The sequence below is a fragment of the Saccostrea echinata genome, unplaced genomic scaffold (genome assembly GCF_033153115.1).
Source record: "Saccostrea echinata isolate AGI-Se365-2 ecotype Australia unplaced genomic scaffold, CSIRO_AGI_Sech_v1 ptg000009l, whole genome shotgun sequence".
NCBI lineage: Eukaryota > Metazoa > Mollusca > Bivalvia > Ostreida > Ostreidae > Saccostrea > Saccostrea echinata.
In genome coordinates this window covers 31,665,271-31,690,491 of record NW_026889758.1, presented here as the reverse complement: position 1 = coordinate 31,690,491, position 25,221 = coordinate 31,665,271, and the positions used below count along the sequence as shown (strand labels likewise).

Below are 25,221 nucleotides of genomic sequence, written 5' to 3'. Positions count from 1 at the left end.
GATTGAGTTCAGTATGTTAAAATGAACTCGAGAATGTAGACCTAACTGTGTAATGTGATCCAGTTAGAAAGGCGAGTAAAAGGCTATTATTAACATAAAAACTTGAAAAGCATAAATAACGACATGTGCCGTGTTAAGTGATTTACTATATATATATAGGTCAATGGATGACAAGTGAATGTAAAAAAAAATAAAAGATTTGAATTATTTAGACTCTATTGCAATTGATTTAACTATGTAACGTTTTATAGATAGTTAAATTCCGTCTTCTTTCTTGCTTAATTGCAGTGTGGCATGTAGATAGAATGTTCTATCGTTAAAATGATAAATGTCCTACGGACCCGGTTTAACGATTGTGGCGAGGGCCTGTCCCGAGACACAGTTAGATTATTCTAACTATGTGGCATGCAGAAAGAAAGGTTGTTCTTCAGCACTCTGGATTTACGCCAGTCTTAAAATAGAATTTTACCATCAGTGCTGTTTCCTGTGACGCGATAAAATGGCAGTGGTTACCTGTCGTTGGTTTTTCAGGGCGCTTGCGCCCGTTAACCAATGTCAGGGTACCAGTCTACAGAATCGACCGAGGTGTGCCGAGTGAACATGGGATCCCGATCCCGATGAAATACTGGTCCTTGTTTCAATGGACTTGTGACCTTGATTACTGTTTGTCATCTTCATATTTTATCTTGTTCAGTTTTCCTTTTTACTCATGAACATTTAGAAGGCAAACTGTTTGTATCTGGAACGGGAAAGGAGAAAATGTATGACTGGACGAGTCTTGTAGAGTAGGCTTTCCCCTGTAAAATCTCTCCCCGGAAAACTGGCTCTAGAGTAGGACCCCCCCCCCCGGAAAATAGGATCTAGAGTACGATTTCCCCGACGGAAAAATTACTCTAGAATAGGATTTCCCCTATGGAAATCCCACACCAGATTCAATTTTTCGGGGGGGGGGGGGTCCTACTCTGTGTAATAGATTTCCCCAGAGCCAATTTTTTTCTCATAAAATATCATCGTTGTACTTAGGCCTACATATGAGGGGAAGGGGGCGACATATTGTTACAAGTGTCTCTTCTTCAAAATGATGACCAGCTCCATTGAAACATACGAATAAGGAAAAATTAAAATTTATTTTTAAATCTCATTTTTCTCAGCAAGGTCCGTCGATTCTTATATTATTTTCATCTGGTCAAACTGGTTTCCGAAAAAAAATGGTACAATGTAATCGGTTGGACTTTTAACTGTATACATAAAAACAAACAGAAATTTTATTTGAAATGGATTTTGTTCTCCAACTGTATTTCAAACTACATGTACATAATATTGATGTGTGTCTCTCCAAAATTCCAAATTCTAATATTCAAATATTTCCATGGAACTAAAATGCGACATTTTCTAACAAAACTTTTAGAGAGTATTTGCTTCCTGATCTCAAATCCCGTTGCATCGCTAAGGTCAAAGGGACACACTTATGCTGAAATACTTGGCCTTTAGCATATTTAGAGTGCAAACAAATTATCAAATCACTAAAACTTAAAGTACCCTGATATAATTTTAAAACTCGTGAGCAAACACATACCGCTACGCCGAGAGAGGGTGTTATGAACTACTGCATATATTTTAAGATTTCTACTAAATTGGAAATTCTTGAGTCGAAAAAGCACTCATATTTCTATTAAAAATCAGTTGGCTTTCATTTACACTTTTTGCCACAATATTGTCGAAATGATTTAAGCATTAATAATTAAAAGAGGGGAAATCCTACGCTGAGAAAGAAAGAGGGGGGATTTGGCTCTGGTGTGTGAGATTTCCCCTCTGAGGAGGAGGAAATCGATCTACTGTCCTTTCTGACATCTTTTATTTTATCAAAAGTAGTCATATTGCAGAATTTATTTGATACTACTCTAGAGTACAGATTCCGGGGGGGGGGGGGACTGGCTATGGGGGAAATCCTACTCTACAACACTGGGAATTGAATCCGGGACCCCTGCATCACTAGTCAGGTGCTCTGCTTCCCAGACTGATATCCACGGCCCAAACAATTACATTTCTCTCTCCTTAAATTGTCTTCGCCCTCGAAGACACAATCCAAGTTCTTATTCGCCCCTGGCAGGACTTTCACTTAAAAGTCCAGGGGTGGTCAACGGCAGCAAATTGTGTAACAGGAAAGGAGAAAATGTATGGCTGGACCGGGAATAGAGCGCGGTACCCCTGCATCACTAGTCAGGTGCTCTACCAACTGATCTACCCAGGCCGATATCCACGGCCCCAAACCATTACATATCGTTATAATTAGAAATACTCATTAAACTTTTACGAAAATTCTGAAATTCATGAACTCCGACTTGACAAAAAAGTTAAGGAACTCGAATTAGGTAAAACTCGTACGTTAACTGACTTGCACAAGTTATGGAACCTACATGTATATTTTCTATTTCCTTGAAGGAAAATAATAAGCGGGCTTTATAACTACATGTGAAGGAAAGGGAGGGGTTTACACCCAATATACTAGTAACAACAAAGAAAATACTAAAAACAAAAAACAAAACTTCCTCATAAATCTAATAGCTAGAAGAAAAAAGGAGTACATGTACAAGTACGGGGTTTGGGATTTGCACACTGTAAACTCTATATAGAGTCCTAGCTGCTGTGAGAGATTTTTAAACCCTCGCAAAAGTTTAGGGGGGGGGGGGGTATCATAGCAGAGTCAGCATGCCTGCCTGTCTGTACGTCTGTCTATAGACATGATTTCGTCCGGACATGTTCTTGAATTGGAGACAACTGTATGGGTTTGTCTGAAAATGTATATACTATTCACCATATAAAGATGTGCACCTGATATTTTCATCATGATTGGATATTTTTTCTTCATTTTACATGCAGGTGTTTTGGGCCCCACCCCCCACCCATCCCATTTTTATAGACTTCGACATTTTGGGTTTATACCGATTTGAGACACTGCCACTTTGTACATCTGTAGAAACATGTGAATTGCGGGTTTAAACGAGGTCATTAAAACTCAAAAATGACCGAGTATTTAAAGAGTTTTAAGGTAGATCGTCCCTCCAAATGTAAGAGCTATGCAGTAAATTTATTAAAAAATGTTGCATAAAGATAACACTGTTTTTATTTTTCATTATAGCTTTATAACAAATTACAACAAATCTTTGTTTTTAAAACAGTAATGACATAAATATATGCAATTATATTGTACAATGAAAATGCAGACTTTACAGTGCATCACACAGCTGATAGTGTTTACAAATCCATTCGTCGATCCCTTAAGAGTAATGAGTGGACATAAATCCAAGTAAAAGAATAATAAAATGTGTTCAATGTAAGGGGGCTGCCTTAATCATTTCTGATTTCCTAGGAGTCATGATTTATTACATGGAGCCACTATGCACACCTCCTACTTAATGCTTTGATCGGACAGATATTTGGGCTTTCCCATAGCAAAAAATGCACTGTAAAAAATGTGTTAAGATGATAGACACATTTCTAAACACATTCTTGTCACACTTTTTTTAATGCGTTTAAATTTTAAACATGTTGAATTTCAATACGCGTAATGGAAAGTGTTTTAAACCTAAATACATACATGTTTAGAGTTTAAACACAATTCTAAACACTTAGATTCGCGTTTAGAAGCTAAACACTTCAATGTTTTAAACAAGGATCTGCAAGAAAACCAAAAATATAACAGGTGTGTCCGTTTCAAGTTTCATTTACTTCTAAACATCATATTAAAATGATAAAAAAAGGCCTAACACACAGTAAAGTGTTCTCACACAGTCACGGAATCATTGTTCGGTGGAATTACTTTTACTTGTGAATGGTTTCCATTGTTTGTCACAAAGTCTTTTAGAAGTTTTGACATATAAAACTATCTGGCATCTAAAGAGTTAGTAACGTCCAAGTTGTTGAATTGTCTGCAGTTTGTACCAGTAGCACAATACAAAGTAAATATATATGTAAAAGACTCCAGCTATGGTGTGCTTCTTTCAAATCCGTCGTGATGTAAACAAAGCAGCAGGTTATCTGGATAATCTTGTAGGTATTTTCTACGGCAGTATAATTCACATCCATTATCAGAAATGAATTTTGTTCTTTCTCTCGGCTATCCAATTAAGTTAACCTGTAAGAAAGGACGTACGTTGCATAAGTAATAGGATGTGCTCCTCACTGAACATGCTGAAGTTTTACATTAATTACTAAGCATATAAAAAAATGTTTAAATAAATATTATTGCAACTATAGATTCAATATTTACTCTCATTAATGAATACATGATATGACACCGAAAGACATCCTCGATATAAAGTGCAATGTTATTTACTTTGCTCATCATGTTTATTCTATAAACAAGAATAGATATGGGTTACCCCATATCCAAGATATTCGACTTTTAATTTATTCGAATTTTCATTGTGTTCAGATGATTTCTAATAAAAAAAAAACAAGTATTTACTGACAAAACGTCAGAGATACTCAAGTTGTAGAAAGTCAACTATAAAAGTGCCTTATACATAAATATCCTAAAATGACATAATATTTAGGCTACTGAGTTTCAACATCTTTTGTTGAATAAAATATGCATATAGTAGGAATCAAACTGCATGTACATAAGGGCCTATATAACGTTACATGCATGTAGTGACTTTATCACAAAGTTGCACATGCATAAAAATAGTTTTAATTTCACATAGAACATAAACTAAATATAATTAATCGTATAATTTTAAAAATGTATTTAACGCCTCACTCATTTTCAGGAATATTTAATCCAAATAGCATGTTACAGGCCTATAGCAACGTTTTCAAAGTGAAAGGGGGGGGGGACTCCCAAAAAATCCCGCGTACTATGGGCCTGTGCTACATGTGTACCATCTAACTTTCCAATGATAGAATCTTCTGTAAAAAAAAAAAATCAAAACAAGTCCAAGCCGTTATGGATTATCAAAGATAGCCCATTTTCATAAATAGCAAAACTTTAGATCTATCAAGGATAGATTTTAATTAATTTTTTAATTTTGTGCGATTAAAAAGTACTATCACTCAAAGTATAGGCAGATGTTAAAGATGGTCCAACCTGTCACCTTTTAGAGTAATCAATGAACTCGTCCAGTGATGCATTGACGGCCGTTGTTAGTTAAACGCAAAGGAAAGCGCGAGATCGGTTGCGGCTATGGAGCATCACTGAATATTCCTCCACCATATACATGATATACTGATTTTGAATATACAGACGTTTTGAAGATAAACTTCATTTTATTTTTGTTTCTAGAAATGTTTTTATTTACAAAAATAGTACATTTTCGTGTTAGATCGATGACCATAACTCAGCCCCTCTAGCCCAGTCTACGGCTTCACCATGAGTAAAAAAACTGCACTTGTTATGAAAGTGGTGTATAGTTCTAAACTTCTTTATGTCCGTAGCAAGTACTGATACCCAGTCTATTGATCTAAGCGTCACTAGGGAACGGTGCACACACCTGTTCTTGCAAGACCAAATAGCCTAGGTCTACACACGTGCGAAGATCTTTCCGAGCTCGGAAAATCACGTTGCTTTGCCGAGAAGTGTTTAACCATAATAACCATTCCGTTATTTAAAAAAAGAGAGAAAAAACACACAGTTAATTATTAACATTCTAACTCAAAAGAAAATATACGGCAATTAACGAACAATAATCATGACAGTAATATAATTGGTGAAAAGATTTATCATTATCAATCGAAGTGTGACCTATATATTTTCGTGAAAAAGACTGAGGAGGCAGCGAGCGTAAGAATATGAAAACTTTTTATTTGCTTTTCTGGGGAAAAAGTGATTTTCTTAAAATCTTTTAGCGTTAATTTTGTTTTCTTTAACGTATTAAATATACATGATTATTCTTAATATTTGTTGTAATGTTTTATCTACTGATCATGAATGGAACTATTTTCTTCGGAGCAATTGTGTGAAGAGTACCTGACTTTAGTAATATATCTTGAATAGATAATATGCACTGATCGAATATATTAAAAAAAAACCATACATACCCTATAGCAATAACAATGAGCATTTCACATGTTTTTCACTATTTCTGCGGTGGTTGGCACTCTAATTCTCATCAGCTTTCTTGAAAACATCGTTTACTCTTTTGTTATGATTTTCTTTGTTTCGACAACCGCGCTTATTAACGTTCAAATATGTATCATTTCCGGGAAGATAACTCTGCACTTGACCGAATTTAAAACAAAAAACATGTTCAATATCTAAACGCGTATAGATTTTAAATACATTTAGACATAAGTGTTTTGTTTTTAAACACAATATCAAACACGTTTAGATCTAAACACGTAATGGAAGTGTTTATTTCCTAAGCACATTTTTTACAGTGTGGACTTTGCGATTACCGGAGAGGGGGTGGGGGTATCATTTTGTGAGCTCAGTGCTCACAGTACCTTTAGGTGCTTTTTTATGCCTCCGTATCGAAGATTCGGGGGTATATAGTTTTTGCCCTGTCCGTCCGTCCGTCCGTCTGTCTGTTTGTCCGCAAAAACTTCAACCTTGCCCATAACTTTTTATTGGTTGGAGCTATGGCTTTCATATTTCACATGTGTATTCCTTGTGACAAGACCTTTCTTTGGGTACCACCATATTTGACCTTGGAGTTTGACCCAGTTTTGCAAAATTTTACCAAACTTTAACCCTGGCCATAACCTTTGAACAATTGGTGCTAGGGCTTTCATACTTCAACTGTGTATTCCTCGGGACAAGATCTTCCTTTGGATACCAACAACTTTGGGCTTTTGACCTTGACCTAGGAGTTTGACCTACTTTTGAAAAAACTTTAACCTTGGCCATAACCTTTGAACGGTTGGTGCTAGGGCTTTCATACTTCACATGTGTAATCCTTGTGGCAAGACCTTCCTTTGGATACCAACAACTTTGACCCTTTGACCTTGGAATTTGACCTACTTTTGGAAAACTTTAACCTTGCCATAACATTTGAATGGTTGGTGCTAGGGCTTTCATACTTCACATATATAATCCTTGTGACAAGTCCTTTCTTTGGATACCAACAACTTTGACCCTTTGACCTTGAAGTTTGACCTACTTTTGGAAAACTTTAACCTTGGTCATAACTTTTAAACGATTGGTGCTTTGGCTTTCATATTTCACCTGTGTATTTCTTGGGAAAAGGCCTTTCCTTGGACACCATTAATTTTGACCTTGACCTCGATGTTTGACATACTTTTGAAAAATTTTAACCTTTTCCATATCTATTCAATGGTTGCTGCTATGGCTTTCATATTTCACAGGTTTATTCCTCGAGACAAGACCTTAAAGGTGCTTGGACACAGATTTGAAGTTAATATTTTCTCAAATTTTCTGTATAATTTCATGACTTATATGTTGCTATAGCATTTCATACAAAAATATAATAAAAATCTTATTTCATCTCGAAGTTATTAAAACTTCGAATTTCTGGACGCGTTGGATTGACACATCCGTGCGCTTTCACATATTTTAAATTTTATTCTTAATACTTAAAAAAATGGCAATTTTGTTGTGTATTAATGAAAAAATATTAAAACTATAACCCAGAAAATTCAGAGTAGAAATGTTCGAAAGCATAACCCACTCACAGTATTGTAAGTCCGTGCTCAGTGGTGTGTGCAGAGTTTAACAATTGAACACACCCGGTGAATCGTAAACATTAACAATAAGCTCGTGCCCTGATTACAAAAACAGTTTACGTTCCACGGGTGTGTTCAATTCGTTAAAGTCTGTACACATCACAGAGCACGGACTGACAATACTGGTGAGTTGTTTTTCTTACGAACATTTCTACTCTGAATTTTTTGATTATAGATGTAATATTTTTCATTAATACATAACAAAATCGCTTCTTTTCTTAAAAATTAAGGATAAAGTTAAAATGTGTGTAAGTGCAAAGATGTGTTAATCAAACGCGTCCCGGAATTCGTAGTTCCAATAATTTCCAGATGAAATAAGTTTTTAGTTATATTTTCGTGTGAAATGCTATTGCAGTATATAAGTCGTGATATTATACAGAAAATTTGAGAAAATATTAAGTTCAAATCTGTGTCTAAGCACCTTTAATTTAGGTACCAACATATTTGATTTGCATTTGAGAAAGTTTAACCTTTGCTATAAGTTGCCATACGGAGGCATCAGTGTTTCAAAGAAGGGCACTGTCATGGTTACTGTATTTAAAACAAGAGGCCCATGGGCCACAACACTCACCTAGTTACTTTAACCCTGTTGTTCTTCAGATTATTATGATTTATATATTCCCTTGAAAAAATGTGAGACCATACTTTATGTAAAATTTGATCCTGATTTTAGGCAACTCTTTTAGGCAGGGTCCATCATTAAAAGAAAATTAAATTCACACACATGGGAATATTGGGATATTAATGGTATTTTTAGAAAATTTTGTAAAAAAAAAATTCCTTATATTCCTTCGTATATATACTCAGTATATAGTTCCAAGCAAAAACTTTATCTCCTATTGTGATCCAAGCCCTAAAGTTATCCCCGGAGACGACGAGTTGAACCAGTTAGAATCTACACTACTGCAGGAAGCCTTCACATAAGTATCATTTTTCCTGGTCCAGTGTTTCTTGAGAAGATTTTTGAAGAATTTTCTTATGTATTTCAATGTAAGGATTTACTCTCTTATTGTGGCCCCATCTTACCCCAGGGGTCTTGATTTGAACAATTTAGAATTTGTACTTCCTCCGGAACCTTCAAATAAGTTTCATTTTTTTTCTAGTCAAGTGGTTTTTGAGAAGATTTTTCCTATATATATATTTCATGTAAAACCGATCCTTTATCATGTTCCCACCCTACTCCAAGGGTGCATAATTTTTTACAGTCTACATTATGTCTGGAAGCTTTCACATAAGTTTCATCTATTTTGGTTCTTGAGAAGATTTTTAAAGATTTGTCCAATATGTATCAATGTAAAACTTTGATCACTTATTGTGGCCCCATCCTATCCCTGGGGATCACCATAACAAAAATTTACTATAGTTAACTATAGTTAACTATAGTGAAAACTTTGACACTTTGATTTACTATGGAACTTTACTCTGAAACTTTTTTTGAGATTTCAAAGCTTAAAATCTCTAAAATTCGATAACAGTAATGTAAAATTTGGAAATAATGTGTGAATATACAAAAATATTTCTATTTAATATAAAAAATGTGCAGGTATGAATTGAAGAACAAAAAATATAACGCTCTGAAATCCATAGTAAAAATACTTTGATTTACTAAAGTGAAAAAACTTTGATACTATAGTAAACTATAGTAAACTATAGCTAACTATAGTACTTTTTTGTAAGGGCATATTTGAACAATTTAAAACTACTCTTCCTCAGGAACTTAACACATAAGTTTCACCTTTTCTGACCTGGTGGTTCTTGAGATTTTTCCTATATTTTTCAATATAAAACTTTCTTCATCTATTGTGGCCCCACCCTAACCTTTGGGGTCATGATTTGAAGAATTTAGAATCTACATTTCCTCAGAAACCTTCCACAAGTTTCACATTTTCTGGCCCCGTGGTTCTTGAGAATAAGATTTTTAAAGATTTTTCTTACATATTTCAATTTAAAAATTTCATTTCCTAAAGTGGCCCCATCCTAACCCCTAAGGTTATGAATATACACTTGCTAGGAGCCTTCCACAATAAGTTTCACCTTTTCTGGTCAAGTTACTCTTGAGAAGATTTTTTAATGATCCCACCCTATTTTTGCATTTTCTTGGTTATCTCCTCTTGGTAGTGATCAACAGATGCTCAACAAGATCCATGGATGAAATAATGCATCTTGCATGAATTGAATATTCATTTCTCTAAAGGTTTTCCTTCACTGATGATATTTGTCAAACTGATCTTTTTAACTGTTGATTACCTGTCTGTCATACATGTAGGTAGGAACACTATTTAGACAGAAAATGAAAAAGTGAGCACTGGCATAATTTGCTTATAGACATCTCGGGAGGCAAAACACATTTGAACTAATTGGGCTTTAAATTTCTTGAGAATGGTCCAATCTGTAATTAAAAACAGTTTGTTCATGCTTTATTATAGTTAAAACACATACATATACATTATTTATGATGAAATTTTGCTGTCAAACCAGTCTTATTTTTCACTCTCCCACCTTCTATACCTTTATATCTAATATTGCAATTCAATGCTAAAAAAATGAGGTCAACTAAATAAAATGTAAATTTACATGTACTCTATTTACATTACATTAACAAATTACTGGGTAATTTGAATAGAAAAAGAATGAAATACAAGAAACTATGATAATATCATAATATTATGATAATACTCCTGGTCCTGCAGGACCTTATCAGTTTCTTTTTTTCTTACACTAGTAATCTCAATTTAATTTGTGTTAATGAAAAAAAAAATTCATGTAATCAAGTCAATGGAAAAAAAGCCATCATGTACAACTACTGAACATATTACATTTGGCTAAATCTCTTCAAGAACATCACTAAACGTCATTTACACATACATTTATATCTTGCACATACAGAAATGTGCTAATTCAAATCTACACTAACTTGCTGAAAAATAAATTTCTCTCAAATATTGTACATGCTAAATGTAATACTGTAACAGTAAAATTCAAGTTAATATCTACAATTTGAAAAACCATGATATATGATTCTTAGAAAATAGCTAATTTTTTCTGTGCAAAGTCTGTGTCTGACATGCTTTGTTTGCAAATTTAAACATATTACTCTTCTTAAAACTCATTATGGTTTGTTACAAACTGTCTATTGAAGCCCATAGATGGTGAAACATAGCCAAGTTGCTGTCTAAATTTTTCTACTTGCCATCTTTAGCAATTTCGTCAGCAATTGCATAACACATTTTATCTTATGATAGATTTAACAGTCATCACTCTAGTGTGAGGCAAAACAATAAATGAATAATACATTAAGAATTTTAAATAAAAGATTTTTAGCTATGAATTTGAATCAATACATGGTTGTTGAAAACAATTAATCAATATTTGATTTCAGCACCTCCTCAGATATGAATTAACAAGACTTCAAAACAATGAATTAGAGACTAAGTATAGAAAATATATTCAGTCATGAATAAATAAAAAGTATAGGATGATATGAACATGAGCAATACAATAATTCAGTCACTCAAAAAGTACCCAATACATATATACTTATATCACAGATCAATCTATGATATTATGCAACATCTAAATACATGTAACCAATTATAAACAGGAAAGTCTAAATCAAAGAGCTCCCTACAGTGACCTTTTGTTCAACAATAAAACACTTAAAACTTTTGAAAACACAAGCCATTAACAAAGAAATAGAATTCACATTAAACTACATAATAATTAAAAACTTTGAAATCTAACAAGTAAGACTAGAAGAAGCAGTAACTACTTTGGTAAAAAAAATCACAGAATCTTTACATCACATTGTGAATGGCCTTGTCTTTCCAATATAAGACCAATAATATACTATGTTTCTAAAGTACAGCATTATACATTTTGTAGGAAAAAAATTCTTCTACGATAAATAAGTAAGACAATTTGGCTTTACAAATGTTTTAGACTATACCTTGTATTTACCTATATGCTTATACTATCACAAATAAGCTCAAAGAAACATTGTATGATCACTCCAGTACAAACAATCTTTAATTATACCAAAAGTCACTAATGAGCACCAGATTACATGCAGGTACTTTTTCTCAATATTCATCTAACTTACAGCTACAAAGACTGTACAATTTGTTTAGTCTATTGGTACAGTTCTGCAACTGTACTGTCCTGATTGAAATACAGTTAATTATAATAATTAGCTGCCGATTACTCATCTTTTCAAAGGTATCATTCTCAGACTCACTCATTTAAATGGTGAAAATATCCAGGCAAGATCTTTTCTTCTTTTTACTTCAACCTGAGTATTACAAACTTTGGAAAGTGTCTTTGGAGTGTGTCTGTTGATCATCCTGTAGGAAAAACAGAAATTTCTATCAAATACAATTTAGAAGTAAACGATGTGTCAGTATAACACAAATGCCAAGAATGCAGCTAAGTCAAAAATAATTCAAGGTCTAGAGCTCTATCCTGCTTCATTTTGTTGGTCAGTCTGTTTGAAACTCGAAGGCAAACTGACCTCAAATGTACCATGTTTGTTGACTTCAATGTACAATGTTTGCATATAAATTTGACAATATTTATAGCCCCATAATTCCTGAGAGATTTTTCCAATACATTTCTGTTCAACACATTGGAACCCCTTTGAGGCACCATTCTTGCTGCATGGAAAATGGCTTGAATTATTTAAACAAATACTCTCAGAAAATGTTTGCTTACAAGTCTGATAAAATGTGGATTGATCTTAAAAAGATTTTTAGGAACTTTTCCATAACATTCTACTTTATACTTTGGACTTCTCTGTAGCCCCATCTTTGCCCTAGGGATCATGGTGTGAACAAATTTAAATTTACACTACTTGACAATTTGTAGCTTTGTGGTTTTTGAGAAGAGGATACTAATCACACAAATTATAGAAGCATTTTGAAAATTTTTAAGGTAAAAAACATTATATTGATCGAACCACATTAGTATACAAACTACTCGGCTGCGTAATATTAGACTGCATATGCTTCATCAATTGTTTACTTTCCAAAATGTCATATTAATTTGGACCCTGTGAAATTTGGACAATACAAAAAAGGTTCTTGGTTAGTGATGACTGATTAATCTAATACAGAGTGAATGAAAAAGATGAATACTAGATATGTTTTTTCTATAAAATAAAATAAAAAATTGTGTTCATATTCAATGTCTAAAATATTGTTTTACTAACAGCATGACAGTTTGCATGATGGGGCGTGCTAAAATTTTGTGTGCTGATTATCACTGTAGTCATCAATTGGATATTTGATTTCAATGGAATCAATAATTATTTGTATATGAAACACAGAATCCAGCAATACCACTGACATACTGACCAATCATATTGAATGATTGTTCACTAGTATGCAGTAAACAACAATTACATGTGGACAGACAAAGCAAGTTTTACTTCCTATAATGATGATCTCGATAGCTATATAGTGCAACAGTAGCAGAGTGGCCTTACTAATTCCATTCTTTAAATTTTCTTTTACATTTTTAAAACTCCATTCAGTCAAATCACAACAAGTACCGGGGGTATGACACATGCTTTTTTGAGGACAGAAAACGGGATTTGACTGACCACATGTTGCTGCTGACTACAAATGCTGTACTGGTAAACAATCATTCAATGTTATTGGCCAATATTATCAGGGTATTGTTGTATTCTGAGTTAAATATGCAAATTAGTATTGATTTCATTGAAATCAAACATCCAATCTTAGGCAATCTATGAGTAAAATGATAATCAGCACACAAAACTGTAGCATGCCCTATCAAGCAAACTGTCACGCTGTTAGTATTTTAAATAGGTATCAAAACTCTATAAAAATTTATACCAGTAATGAAATTTCTAAAATAAGGAAATTTATTATTTTGACCCCGTCTTTCAGTACTATATCAGTGCTTTGATAATCCACTTGCATTACTTGGGAATTGATCTGCTCAAAAAAACTTAAAACTATTCAATTATTCTGAAATCTTGGTAAGATTCAGCATCAAAAGCAATTCTGTTATTAAGCAGCCCTAAATGCATCATTCGTGGAAGTTTAGTACTCATAGGACAGTTTTCTGGGAAAGGACCTGCTTAAAAAACTTCACAAAAGTCAAACCTCATGATTAACTAGACAATTATATAACCAAATTCAACCCGCTATCTGCAGGTATACCTATTTGTCTCTACCACTTTGTATCAGAGCATTGAAGTTGGAAACTTTCAGTACTGTGAAACCTACAAATGGCAAGTCAAAAAAAAAAAAAAGAAGACATTTCTAGCAACCTGTAATTACCTCACTCTCTGAAGACTCTGGGGAGCTCTCCAACAAAGAATCCAATTCTAAATTCCCCTCAGACAAGGCAAGATCTGTCCCTGAAGTGAAAACACCCAACTCCTCCTTCTGAATCAGGGGCTGAACTGTTAAAATACATGTGTACATTGAACATGTTGAAAAGCTTCTCTTTATGACTTGCTGCAGTTTTATTTTCTCTATTTTTTCATTGAACTACAAAACCCTAAAATAACCACTGTAGTAAAGAGAGAAAAAAAGATAATACTTCTATTAGTGGAAGGAAAATGAAACCTCAAACCAAAAACCAAGATAATGGATATTGTTCAAGAAAGGTAAAAAAAATTAACTATTACACGTAGCAAAATTGTATTGTTTCTTATGAAAAAAAACCCCATCAACAATAATAAACAAATTTTTGACATGACTTTGCTTTTTTATGTCACCTAAGTGACTCAGGTGACCTTTTGCTATCTGTTTTCGTTTGTCGTCATGCATTGTGTGTTACGTGTCGTTTGTCGGCTGTAAACTTTTGAATATTTTCAGCCAGTTTTGGCATATAGCATCAACGGGTTGAGGGGTACAAAATTGTGAATTACATGGTCTCTGCCCCCCTGGAGCCTGGGGGGTGGGGCTGAAACCATCAAAATTAGTGCCATCTTTAAAATCTTCTTTACTCCAGGAAATCAAGCATTCAAACTGTTGGCATGATTGTACATGTATAAGCACTGAGCCCTCTACCAAAATTGTGAAATTCATGGCCCCATGGTTAAGGATTCTGGAATTAGGGTTGGGCTCTCTGATAATCATATAGTGAAAATGCAAATATTCTTTAAACCTCTACTTCTCTCCTCCTGCATAATTAGCAGATAAACTAGGTGCATAATTATGATGAGCAAGGATGCCTCTTTCAAAATTGTGAATTTCATGGTTCCTGTGCCAGGGCTTCTGGTGTTAGAGCAGGACTCTATTGACTATATAGTGAAAATGCATTAATTCTTTGACAATCTTTTCTGCTCCTAGATAAACTAAGTGCATAGTTATGATGAGCAAGTGTGTCTCTTCCATGTGCGTGAATTTCATGGCCCCAGGGCTAGAGGGTTCAAGTGTTAGAGAGGGACTGTGTTCAATCTATAGAAAAAATGCATTATATTTTTGAAAATCTTCTCTATTTCTGGGTCTCTAAGAGGGAAAAGGGTGTAATAAGCAAGACAATTTTACCACATTTTTGAAATTCTGGACACTGCATGGTGGTGTTCTGGTGCTGAGCAGGGCTCTATTTGTACTCTATTGAAAGAAGTTATTCCCCTTTACTATTCATATGATAAGCAGAAAAATCATTCATAACATTAGATGTGAGATTATCTTACAGCTGTTTTCTCCTAGTGGGAATCAAAACTGATATAAAAACTTTTCTGCACAGGAATCTCCAACCGTCAATCAGAGATGTCAACAGTTCAGAGACTTAGGAACTTCATTGTGATATATGATGTTTTATTTTGTATGACTCATAGATTACCTATTTCTTTTGGGCAACATAGCTTCATCTATTTTGCTTTATTCTATACTTCGATGGGTCCTTTAAATGTTGTTATACTCAGGTCACCGTCAAGGCCTTTGAGCCTCTTGTTTCAATAGTATTATTGTATATAAATATATAATTCCATACCCATTGCACAAGGCTTTCCACTGTGAAGTATTGAATTATCTTTTATCTCCAGTGAAGTAGTTGGCAAACTTTTTGACCACAAGACTGAAGAAAAATTCATTTTCTCTCCAACTTCATCTACAAATCATCAATAAAACTTTAAAAGTTAGAGATAATTAAAACAAAGACATGTAAAAATATATGCTTATCTGAAGGTTGGTTTTAAATTTCCAAGTAAATTATGTGCCTCTACCCTCTACCCTGGGGTTTGAACCTGTTCTGGATGAGTTTCACCAAAAATTCTGTATTCTGCAAAATTTCCCCCCCAAAATATCAAGATAATAATTTTTTATACACATAATTTTTACTATGATTTAATTTAAATGAATCTCCATAATTTTTCTTACAAATTCACTGTAAAACTATAGCTTCACTTTGTTCATTTTTTATAATTAAAAAAGCATAATTGGATTCTAGGATGCTATTATTTTACTGTTTTATAACATTTTTTACACTTTGGTAATTGTAATTCAGAAGTTTGAATTAATAAATAACAAGTCGAAAACTGACCAAGTGTCAAGTTGAAACTGAGCATTTGAGGTCACAGGGTTTGACATTAACTTTTATGAGTACTAGAGCCGTCGGGCTACTTCCCATAATTTTTACTAGCCCTGACCACAAAATCACTAGCCCTGACCAAACTTGAAAATTTCCTTTTTATTATGAAATATGGAGATAAGGAACAGTAATGAACAGATAAAAAATCTGCTAATTATAATCATGAAAATGCAAAAAAAGTTTCGAAAGCATACTTAATAATATTTATTTTGACAGACTGTTCTATAGGTTGCAGGCCATTGAGTAGGGATTAGTGGGACAAGCAAATATATATGCCTTAAAGAAAATTCATGGAACTTATTAAAATAATTACCCTAAATATAAATAAATTAAAGAATATATTATTCAATAACTATTAATACTAATTGATATTGAATAAAGTTAGCTTGGATCGCGACTTGTCTATTACAGTCGGGCTAAAAACAGCGATTGTGCCATATGCGAGGAAGTTTTCTTAAACTGAGCAATGGCTGTGTTTACAATCAAACAAAAGAAAATTTCTTTAAAAACTTTGTAGTATATTTATTTGAAAGACTGAAATGAGGGTTAATATTTATTTCATCCACATGACCAGTTGGTCTAGTTCACAAACATTTTACACAACTGGACCACCCATTTACTTGGTGACTGGGACGGTCGGACGTGCCTTAATGTCAAAGCAGAGGTCACAACATAACTTGACAATAAACTAACTCAAAAGATGTATTTCTTAAAACTCAAATCATGCAGGCATGATGATCACCTAGTTATGCTGCTTAAAATGGGCAGGATATTTAAAAAAAAAAAGTATAAACATACCAAGAGTAAGTATGTCTCAGTTTTTTGAATAATAATACATTTTCTGTTAATCTTGTGTATATATTATTTAATGAAGTTATCCTTTCATAGACAAAACTTTGCCCCAACACTTCACATGTGTACACTTATATGTGCACAATGTTTTTCTTAAGGACAGATGATACAAACAAAAAAAAATGGATGCCTGGATTGGTATATATTTTTTTAACCTATTTTGATTGTAAATGATGCAAATAATAAATTTCTAAAATATTAAGTACAGTTCCACGTAACAATCAGGCAGCCTATATATAAAAGGTGATACATGGGGGCTCTCAGAAATTAATGATTTTTCACTCACAGTTTTTTCTTGGTCTATAAGCTGTGTATGTGGAAGGAAAAATATTTTGGGTCATTGTTACTATGGAAACCTGGACAAAGGAATTTCCCTAGCAACCGCCCAATTTTTCTTTGTAGATTGACGAAATTTCACTCATTTTGAAGGTTTTATACGAAACCTAAATAAAGTGATTTTTTCTCTTATTCAGTGTAATAAGAAAGATACATTTTTAAAGTGTTCTGTCAACATAATAAAAAGAAATTACATTCTCTAATATATTTGCTATAGACACAGGTAAAGATACATGTTTCCCATTTTTTGCTGATTCAGCATTTTGCTTGATTTTAGCAAAAATCAAGTCGATATTATTCATTTCACCATCTTAATACAACTGTTTCATCTATTTCGTGTAAAACCACTGGAAAACCTCTCTTAGAATTTGAAATAAAAAGTTTTGCAAATTTGAAAATTCCTATCTGTTGCTAAGCAACAAAAGTGGATGGTTTGATTAATTAAAAAAGGAGAAAATGAAAAGCATTGCATGAAAAATCGAATAAATTGTATTCATTGAGTACCAAAAACAAATTTTAAAATAGTAAAATATACAGTATTCTTACTTGTATACTAAAGACTATTTTACAATAAGCTATCTCCATAGCAACAGCAAATTTTCCTTAGCAACGAAGCATTGAAAATTATTTATAGGACATATTCATCTAATTTTTTAAAAGATTATCTGATTCTTATTGTTGAATTGCTATTGCCCAGAATCGACATTGTCAAACTGTTTTTTCAAAGGTATTTTTGAGTTAATTCATCCATAGCAACAGAACTTGTTTACATAGCAACAAATGTATTTTATAAAGAATCAGTATGTAGCAATTCCTCAGCAAAAATCTTTGTCTTTAAAGGATGTTTACTAGGCAAAAACATTCTACTAATGGGAATGAATATTACTTACTTGACTTATGACTGTGGTATTTTTTTCACTTTGAAATAGTAAATCAATAACCTATTTTTCATGCTAGTGGCTTATTGAGACTCTAGAGTCTTAAATTTTTTGCAAATTCCTGAAAATTTTGCATCATGAACAATATTTGCAACGAAAACGGGATAGTCTAACTTCTGATAATTTTAAAAAAAACAGTAATCTCGTAATAAAAAAATAGATTTTTGATAAGGTCTACTTGTGACAATGCAGACCTAGTGAGGTATTGGTTGACCGAGGCCGAAGGCTGAGGTTAATCAGTTCCTGACAAAGTCTGTATAGTAACAAGTAGACCTAATTCAAAAGTCAATAACTTTTTTTTTTTTTTTTTTTTTTTTTACATTTTTCACAATCCACCTATTTTCTTCATCAAATATAATATAAGGAGTTTAGACGGTTCGGTACTGGAGTCTGTGCGCAATTTGACTGGCAGATAAAAATGTAAGCAAAGCTATCAAGATTGGCTAAGACAGAAAACCTAAATAAACAAACTCTTTGTAGCGAGATTTCTGTCTCCTGAATTACAAGATTAAAAAAAAACTTATTTTGATGAGATTACTACATATGTAATAAGTTATAATGAGATACTAACTCATGAACAAGATAGCTAATTTATTATAAAAAAAATGACTAACTCGTTGAAACGTTTTAACAAGATAACAAACTCGTTGTAACGAGACAACTAACTCCTGGAGAATGAGATTAAAAAATTATTATAATATGATACCAACTCGTTATAAAAGCAAGATAGGAAATTCATTTTATTGGGGTAACTAATTCATTATTTAAGAAATGAATTTAATAGCTACTCCAGTTATACTGTACGGTATAACCTGCGTTGGGACAATTTCCGCTTTATAAACCGTGGAGCGGTTAATAAAAAAGCGTAACTTGTTCCAATCCATGTTATACCAGTGTAACTTGGGCAGCTATTAATGAAATTCATTTCTTATAATTTAATTTTCCAATTAAGGCAATTTTCCTTCAGAAATGCCTTCAAATTAAGCATATTTTAAAAGTACCTCAAGCCAAATAATACGTTTTTGGCGTAAGTCATTGTGACGTAGGCAACATATGTTATTCGGTATAAACTACATCTTTTATTCTATCAAATGACGTGTTACAACCAGAATAAAATTATTACGAGATAACTAACTCTCGATTTTTATTATTTACTAGTCTAGTTATGACAGGATATTTACATGTAATAACTAAAAAAATATTTTTGATATAACGAGCTTAATGAAAAAATAAAAGAAATACACTGAAAAATAGTGATAGTCTTGTTTCATGAAATAAACAATTAAAGTTTGTGCTTTTACTGTAATCTAAGCTTGTTTTATATCTCCAAGTTGTTTCAATACGCAAGAGATGCTCTAGGTACGAATAATTTCTAAAAGGAGGCAAGCTACTGACAAACAAGTTGATGAAACAAGAATATCAACAGTCTTGTTTATAGTCATAATTTCGCAAGTCCTATGGTCGATACAATGACATTGTCAGCAAATGCAATCTATCTTTGAATTGTATGCTGACTGAACCCATTCATAGTATTTTTTATTGATTATATCCTTAATATTCCTTTGTATAAATAGGATCTCCTGTTATGGCGCCTCTATTCTCCTGGGTGGCAATGATTTGAAAAAAAATTAATTTAACATTAACTGAGGATACTTTTATATTTTTATGACCAATCATGGCTTTGTTGGTCTTGTGAAGAGTTTAAGATTTCCCCTTTGTCTTCATATTTAAAACTTTGATTGCCCATTGTGGCCCCACCCTACCCCATGATTTGAACAAGATTTTTTTTTAAAATGATGCCATTAATTTTTCACAAAATCATCATAATATCCCTTCGGAAGAAGGCGTGTCCCTTCATCTGAACAAACTTGAATCCCCTTTACTCAAGGATACTTTGTATCTAGTTTGGTTGAAATTGGCCTAGTGGTTCTTGAGAGGTAGATGAAAATGTGAAAAGTTTACAATTACAACGACGACAGACGCCGGACTCTTTTTGATCAGAAAAGCTCACTTGAGCCTTCTCTCAGGTTAGCTAAAAATCCTTAGCATGACAAACTTCAAATTGGTTCCCCCAAGAAAAAGGACGATCGTTGTTGATTCTGAGGTCACAAGGTCAAAGTCAAGGGTAAAAGAAAAATAACCCAGACAAGAATTTTTTTTCCTTTCCAGCCAGTGATCTTGAGCTTGGAGGAATGATCTTTATTCAATATGAGGACACACCCTCGGATCATTAGCAAGCTCTGTTTCAAGTAAAGCTATAAGTGAATCACCATTACAAAGTTGGAGTTCAGACAAGCATTTAATAAGTTTTTGTCATGATCAGTGACCTTGAACTTGCCAAAACCTATATGGGTCAAGGTCATGAATTACCCACAGTCAAAAGCATTCTCTGTACAACGTTTTAGCCTATTAATTCTCAATTACAACGTTAAAGAACAAACCAGAATTTTATACTTTCTGTAAGTAAACTTGAACTTGCGCGCAAAAATGGGTTTGAGTTAAGGTCGGCTTTACTCTTAGGTCAAAAGCAATCTTTGTACCAAGTATGAGCTTCCAGTAATTCTCCATTATATAGTTTTTCTGCCAGTGAATACGTACTTGCCGGAAAGACCTAGGGTCAAGGTCAACAAACACTCTTGGATCATCAGCAAATTTTGTTCCATGTATAAGCTTCCAGAGATTCGCCGTTACAAAATCACTTATTACCCAGATAATTATAAAATTTTTCACCAAATGACCTTGAACTAATCAAAATGGCTTTGGGTCAAGGTCTTAACACACTTAGGTCAACAAAGCAATTACTGTACTAAGTATGAGCATCCAATGATTCCCCGTTACAAAGTTTTGGACCGGGCAACAACTTTTATACACTTTTTTGCCAGTGACCTTGAACATGCTGGCATGACCTTGTGTCAAGGGCATGGCACCTCCTTGGGTCATAAGCAATCTCTGTACAAAGTATGAGCTTCCAATGTTTTTCAAGTTATAGCGAGAAGATTGCATGGACGGAAGGACACACAGTAAAGGGATTTCTGTATAACACACACCCCAACCCCCAACTCCCCAAGCCCCAAACTTTGTTTATGTGGGATATTTGAATATTTGTTACAATTTCAATAGCATAGGAAGATTCAACAAAAAACAAAAAAAGTAGAATAGCCAGTCAGACTGCGCAAATTCAGTTTTACTGCAAAAATGTAATATAAATATTTTTAAAAACTTTCATGAATACATGTTTGTGCTAAATATTACTTTCCTTGCCTTGTTGCTAAGGAAAATTTTCTGTTGCCATGGGAGATGGAAAATTTTATAATTGTATTTAGTTTACACAGAAGAATATTGTATATTTTATTCCTTTAAAATTTGTGTTTGGTACTCAATGATTACAATATAAACATTTGTTTTTATTGACCTTTTGAATTTGGCCTACTCGTGCCCATGCGGATCTCATCAAAAGTCAATTTCTTTTATCACAAGATTACTGTTTTTTTTTAAAACTTGTCAGAATTTAGACTATCCAATTTTCGATGCAAATATTGGTCATGATGCAAAATTTTCAGGAATTTGCAAGAAATTTTAAGACTCTCAAGTCTCAATTGGCCACTGGCATGAAAAACAGGTCATTGATTTACTATTTCAAAGTGAAAAAAAAATACCACAGTCATAAGTCAAATAAATGATTTTTCATTCCCATAAGTAGAATGTTTTTGCCTAGTAAACATCCTTTAAAGACACAAATTTTGTTGAGGAATTGCTACATACTGATTCTTTGTAAAATACATTTGTTGCTATGTAGACAAGTTCTGTTGCTATGGATGAATTAACTTTAAAAAATACTTTTTAAAAAACAGTTTGACAATGTCGATTCTGGGCAATAGCAATTCAACAATAAGAATCAGATAATCTTTTAAAACTAAGATGAATATGTGCTAAAAATGACTTTCAATGCTTCGTTGCTAAGGAAAATTTGCTGTTGCTATGGAGATAGCTTACCGTAAAATAATCTTTAGTAAACAAGGAAGAATATTGAATGTTTTATTAGTTTAAAATTTGTATTTGGGTCAATGATTACAATTTATACGATTTTTCTTCCAATGTTTTACAATTATCCCTTTTTAATTAATCAAACCATCCATTTCTGTTGCTTAGCAACAGATAGGAATTTTCAAATTTGCAAAACTTTTTATTTCAAATTCTTAGAGAAGCTTTCCTGTAGTTTTACATGAAATAGATGAAACAGTTGTATTAAGATGGTGAAATGAATAATATTGACTTGATTTTTGCTAAAATCAAGCAAAATGCTGAATCAGCAAAAAATGGGAAACATGTATCTTTACCTGTGTCTATAGCAAATATATTAGAGAATGTAATTTCTTTTTATTACGTTGACAGAACACTTTAAATATGTATCTTTCTTATTACACTAGATAAAAGAAAAAATCACTTTATTTAGGTTTCGTATAAAGGCTTCAAAATGAGTGAAATTTCGTCAATCTACAAAGAAAAATTGGGCGGTTGCTAGGGAAATTTCTTTGTCCAGGTTTCCATAGTAACAATGACCCAAAATATTTTTCCTTCCACACACACAGCTTATAGACCAAGAAAAAACTGTGAGTGAAAAAAACATTAATTTCTGAATACCCTTTGTATCACCTCCTGCCTGATTGTTACGTGGACCTGTACTTAATAAATTGTAAACTTTCTATGTTGATCAAAATTCTACCTTTCTGCAACCATCCTTATTAATCTATACAAGTTTTTGTCACTTTAAATACAATTATTGTGAAACTTTAAATGAAAAATGAAAATTTATGCAGTTAAACTTATTCATTTTACTGATATAAAAATGACTTAAGCTGTTATTTTCAGGATTTTTGATAAAAGTTTGTTTGTATCATCTGTCCTAAAGCTTCCTTTGTTCATGTACCTGGAAGGCTTGAAAAGGCAATGGAGGCAGTGGACACATTATTTGAATTCTGTTTTCTAATTCCCATTGATGGCTGGTTATTTTCACATTCAATCGTTAGTGTGCCACCTGTTGGGACTATTGCTTGTAGCTCTCCCTGGCTTTTATCCTGTTGTCCAATTCTTGGTGCATCACTAGTGGTATCTGCAGGAACTCTTAAATTAGGATCTAAGGATTTTAATGAATGCTCTTCATCTTCTCTTTTTCTATCATTATTTTTTTCAACATCTTCATTTTCATGAGTTCTTGTGAATCCTAGTGTCAGTTTTTGAAAAATACTGACACATATACTCCGGTCACCTAAAATAAACATAGCAAATCAGAGATTACAGAGCTAAGCCCAACGAATGTTGTCTTTAAGTAAGTCAAAGTCCCCCACTAAACTAATAATCTAGTAGTGTGATATCCATAGATGCAACATTTATGCAATTTTGGTCTGATAGAGCTTGCAGTTACTTGGGAATGGACTTATCTAAAAACTTTTAAGTAGTCACTCATCCAGAAAATGTAGGTCAGATCCAGCATCCAAAGCAAGCCTGGTAGTGTGCATCCTTAGGTATATCATCCATGCAAGTTTGGTCAATATAGGGCTTATAATTACTTGGAAATGAGATCTGCTCCAAAAACTTTAACCTGGTTACTCATCTGGAAAATGTAGGTCAGATCCAGCATCCAAAGCAAGTCCAGTAGTGTGCATTTTTAGATGTATCATCCATGCAAGTTTGGTCAACATACTACTTAGAGTTACTTGGAAACGGGATCTGCTCCAAAAACTTCAACCTGCTAAAAACTTTAACCTGCTCCAAAAACATTAACCTGGTCATTCTTTAGCTGAAATTGCAGCATTTGAAATCCTAACTGGTAGAATGAAACACACTACAAGCATCCTCTATGCATCTCTGATTGATATAGGGAAAAGAAGTACTTGAAAAGAAATCTGCTCCAAAACTAACCTGGGACGCCGAGGGTATTACATAAGCTCCCTCAACTTCGTTAAGGTGAGCTAAAAAATGCCATCTAAATAATTTTGACTAAATATTTATTTTGAACCACCTAATGGCTTAAAAAAATTTAGAATCAAGACATGACTAGTTTAGATTATAATTCCACATTCATTAGTCAGGGGCATAACTTAGCTGCAGACCTGTAGCTCAGTTGCATGATCAGTATTTTTTCAGACCATTGGTCACAGACCTACAGCTAGGGCATACATAACTACCTGGTATATCTAATTTTTGGTAACAGAAAGAGCAAGAGCCACTTAGGGCCTTTTTTGGCCCTGAGAATTTCTGAAAAATCGAAACTGCTCAGTTTTGGTTGAAAATGCAGTATTTATAACTTGGACTCTTGGTGACCGTGTATCTATTGAACATGACGTAATTTTCTCTCTAGTCAATGCATTATGACATCATAAAATATGTCATTTTTCCCATATCCTGTAAATTCCCTTAAAAATCGCCAAAAGTTGAGGTATTTTTTCAATATTTCATATAGAGCACAACCTCTGATCCAAAATATGCAATTACATAATGAAAGATCTATTTCTGAAGATCACAAAACATGTTTTAATTTTTGGATCGTGTGCTGTGCTCATATTTTAATTCTTTGCTGAAGGTAGTCAAATACACATGTTTTCTGCAAAATTCAAGAACATTGCATTTTCTCATAGATTGTTTTCCAATACCTGGATTCTCAAAAAAAAAATTTGTTGTAGGAAATGAAAGCGCTAAGTCTCTACTTTATTTTGATATATGAAATAGGACAGAAGGTGATAGTCAATTAATTGATGTAAGGACAGGGCCATTTTATGCATAAAGTGAACCTAGCTCTTTTAAATTATTTCATTGGTGCATGTAGCATTGTCGAGATGGTCTGCCGTTT

At 33.3% G+C, this 25,221-nt stretch overlaps 1 protein-coding gene across 1 annotated transcript in view; it reads right to left on the bottom strand.

Annotated features, from left to right (window-relative positions):
- The window catches only part of LOC133182647 (uncharacterized), an 86,994-nt gene that overhangs the window by 18,910 nt on the left and 42,863 nt on the right, over positions 1-25,221 (bottom strand). Inside the window, exons 8-10 of the mRNA XM_061317494.1 lie at positions 23,302-23,640; positions 15,652-15,768; positions 13,986-14,110 (exon numbers count right to left, since the gene is read on the bottom strand). Coding sequence (XP_061173478.1) covers positions 13,986-14,110; positions 15,652-15,768; positions 23,302-23,640 — 581 coding nt within the window. The remainder of the gene's footprint in view (positions 1-13,985; positions 14,111-15,651; positions 15,769-23,301; positions 23,641-25,221) is intronic.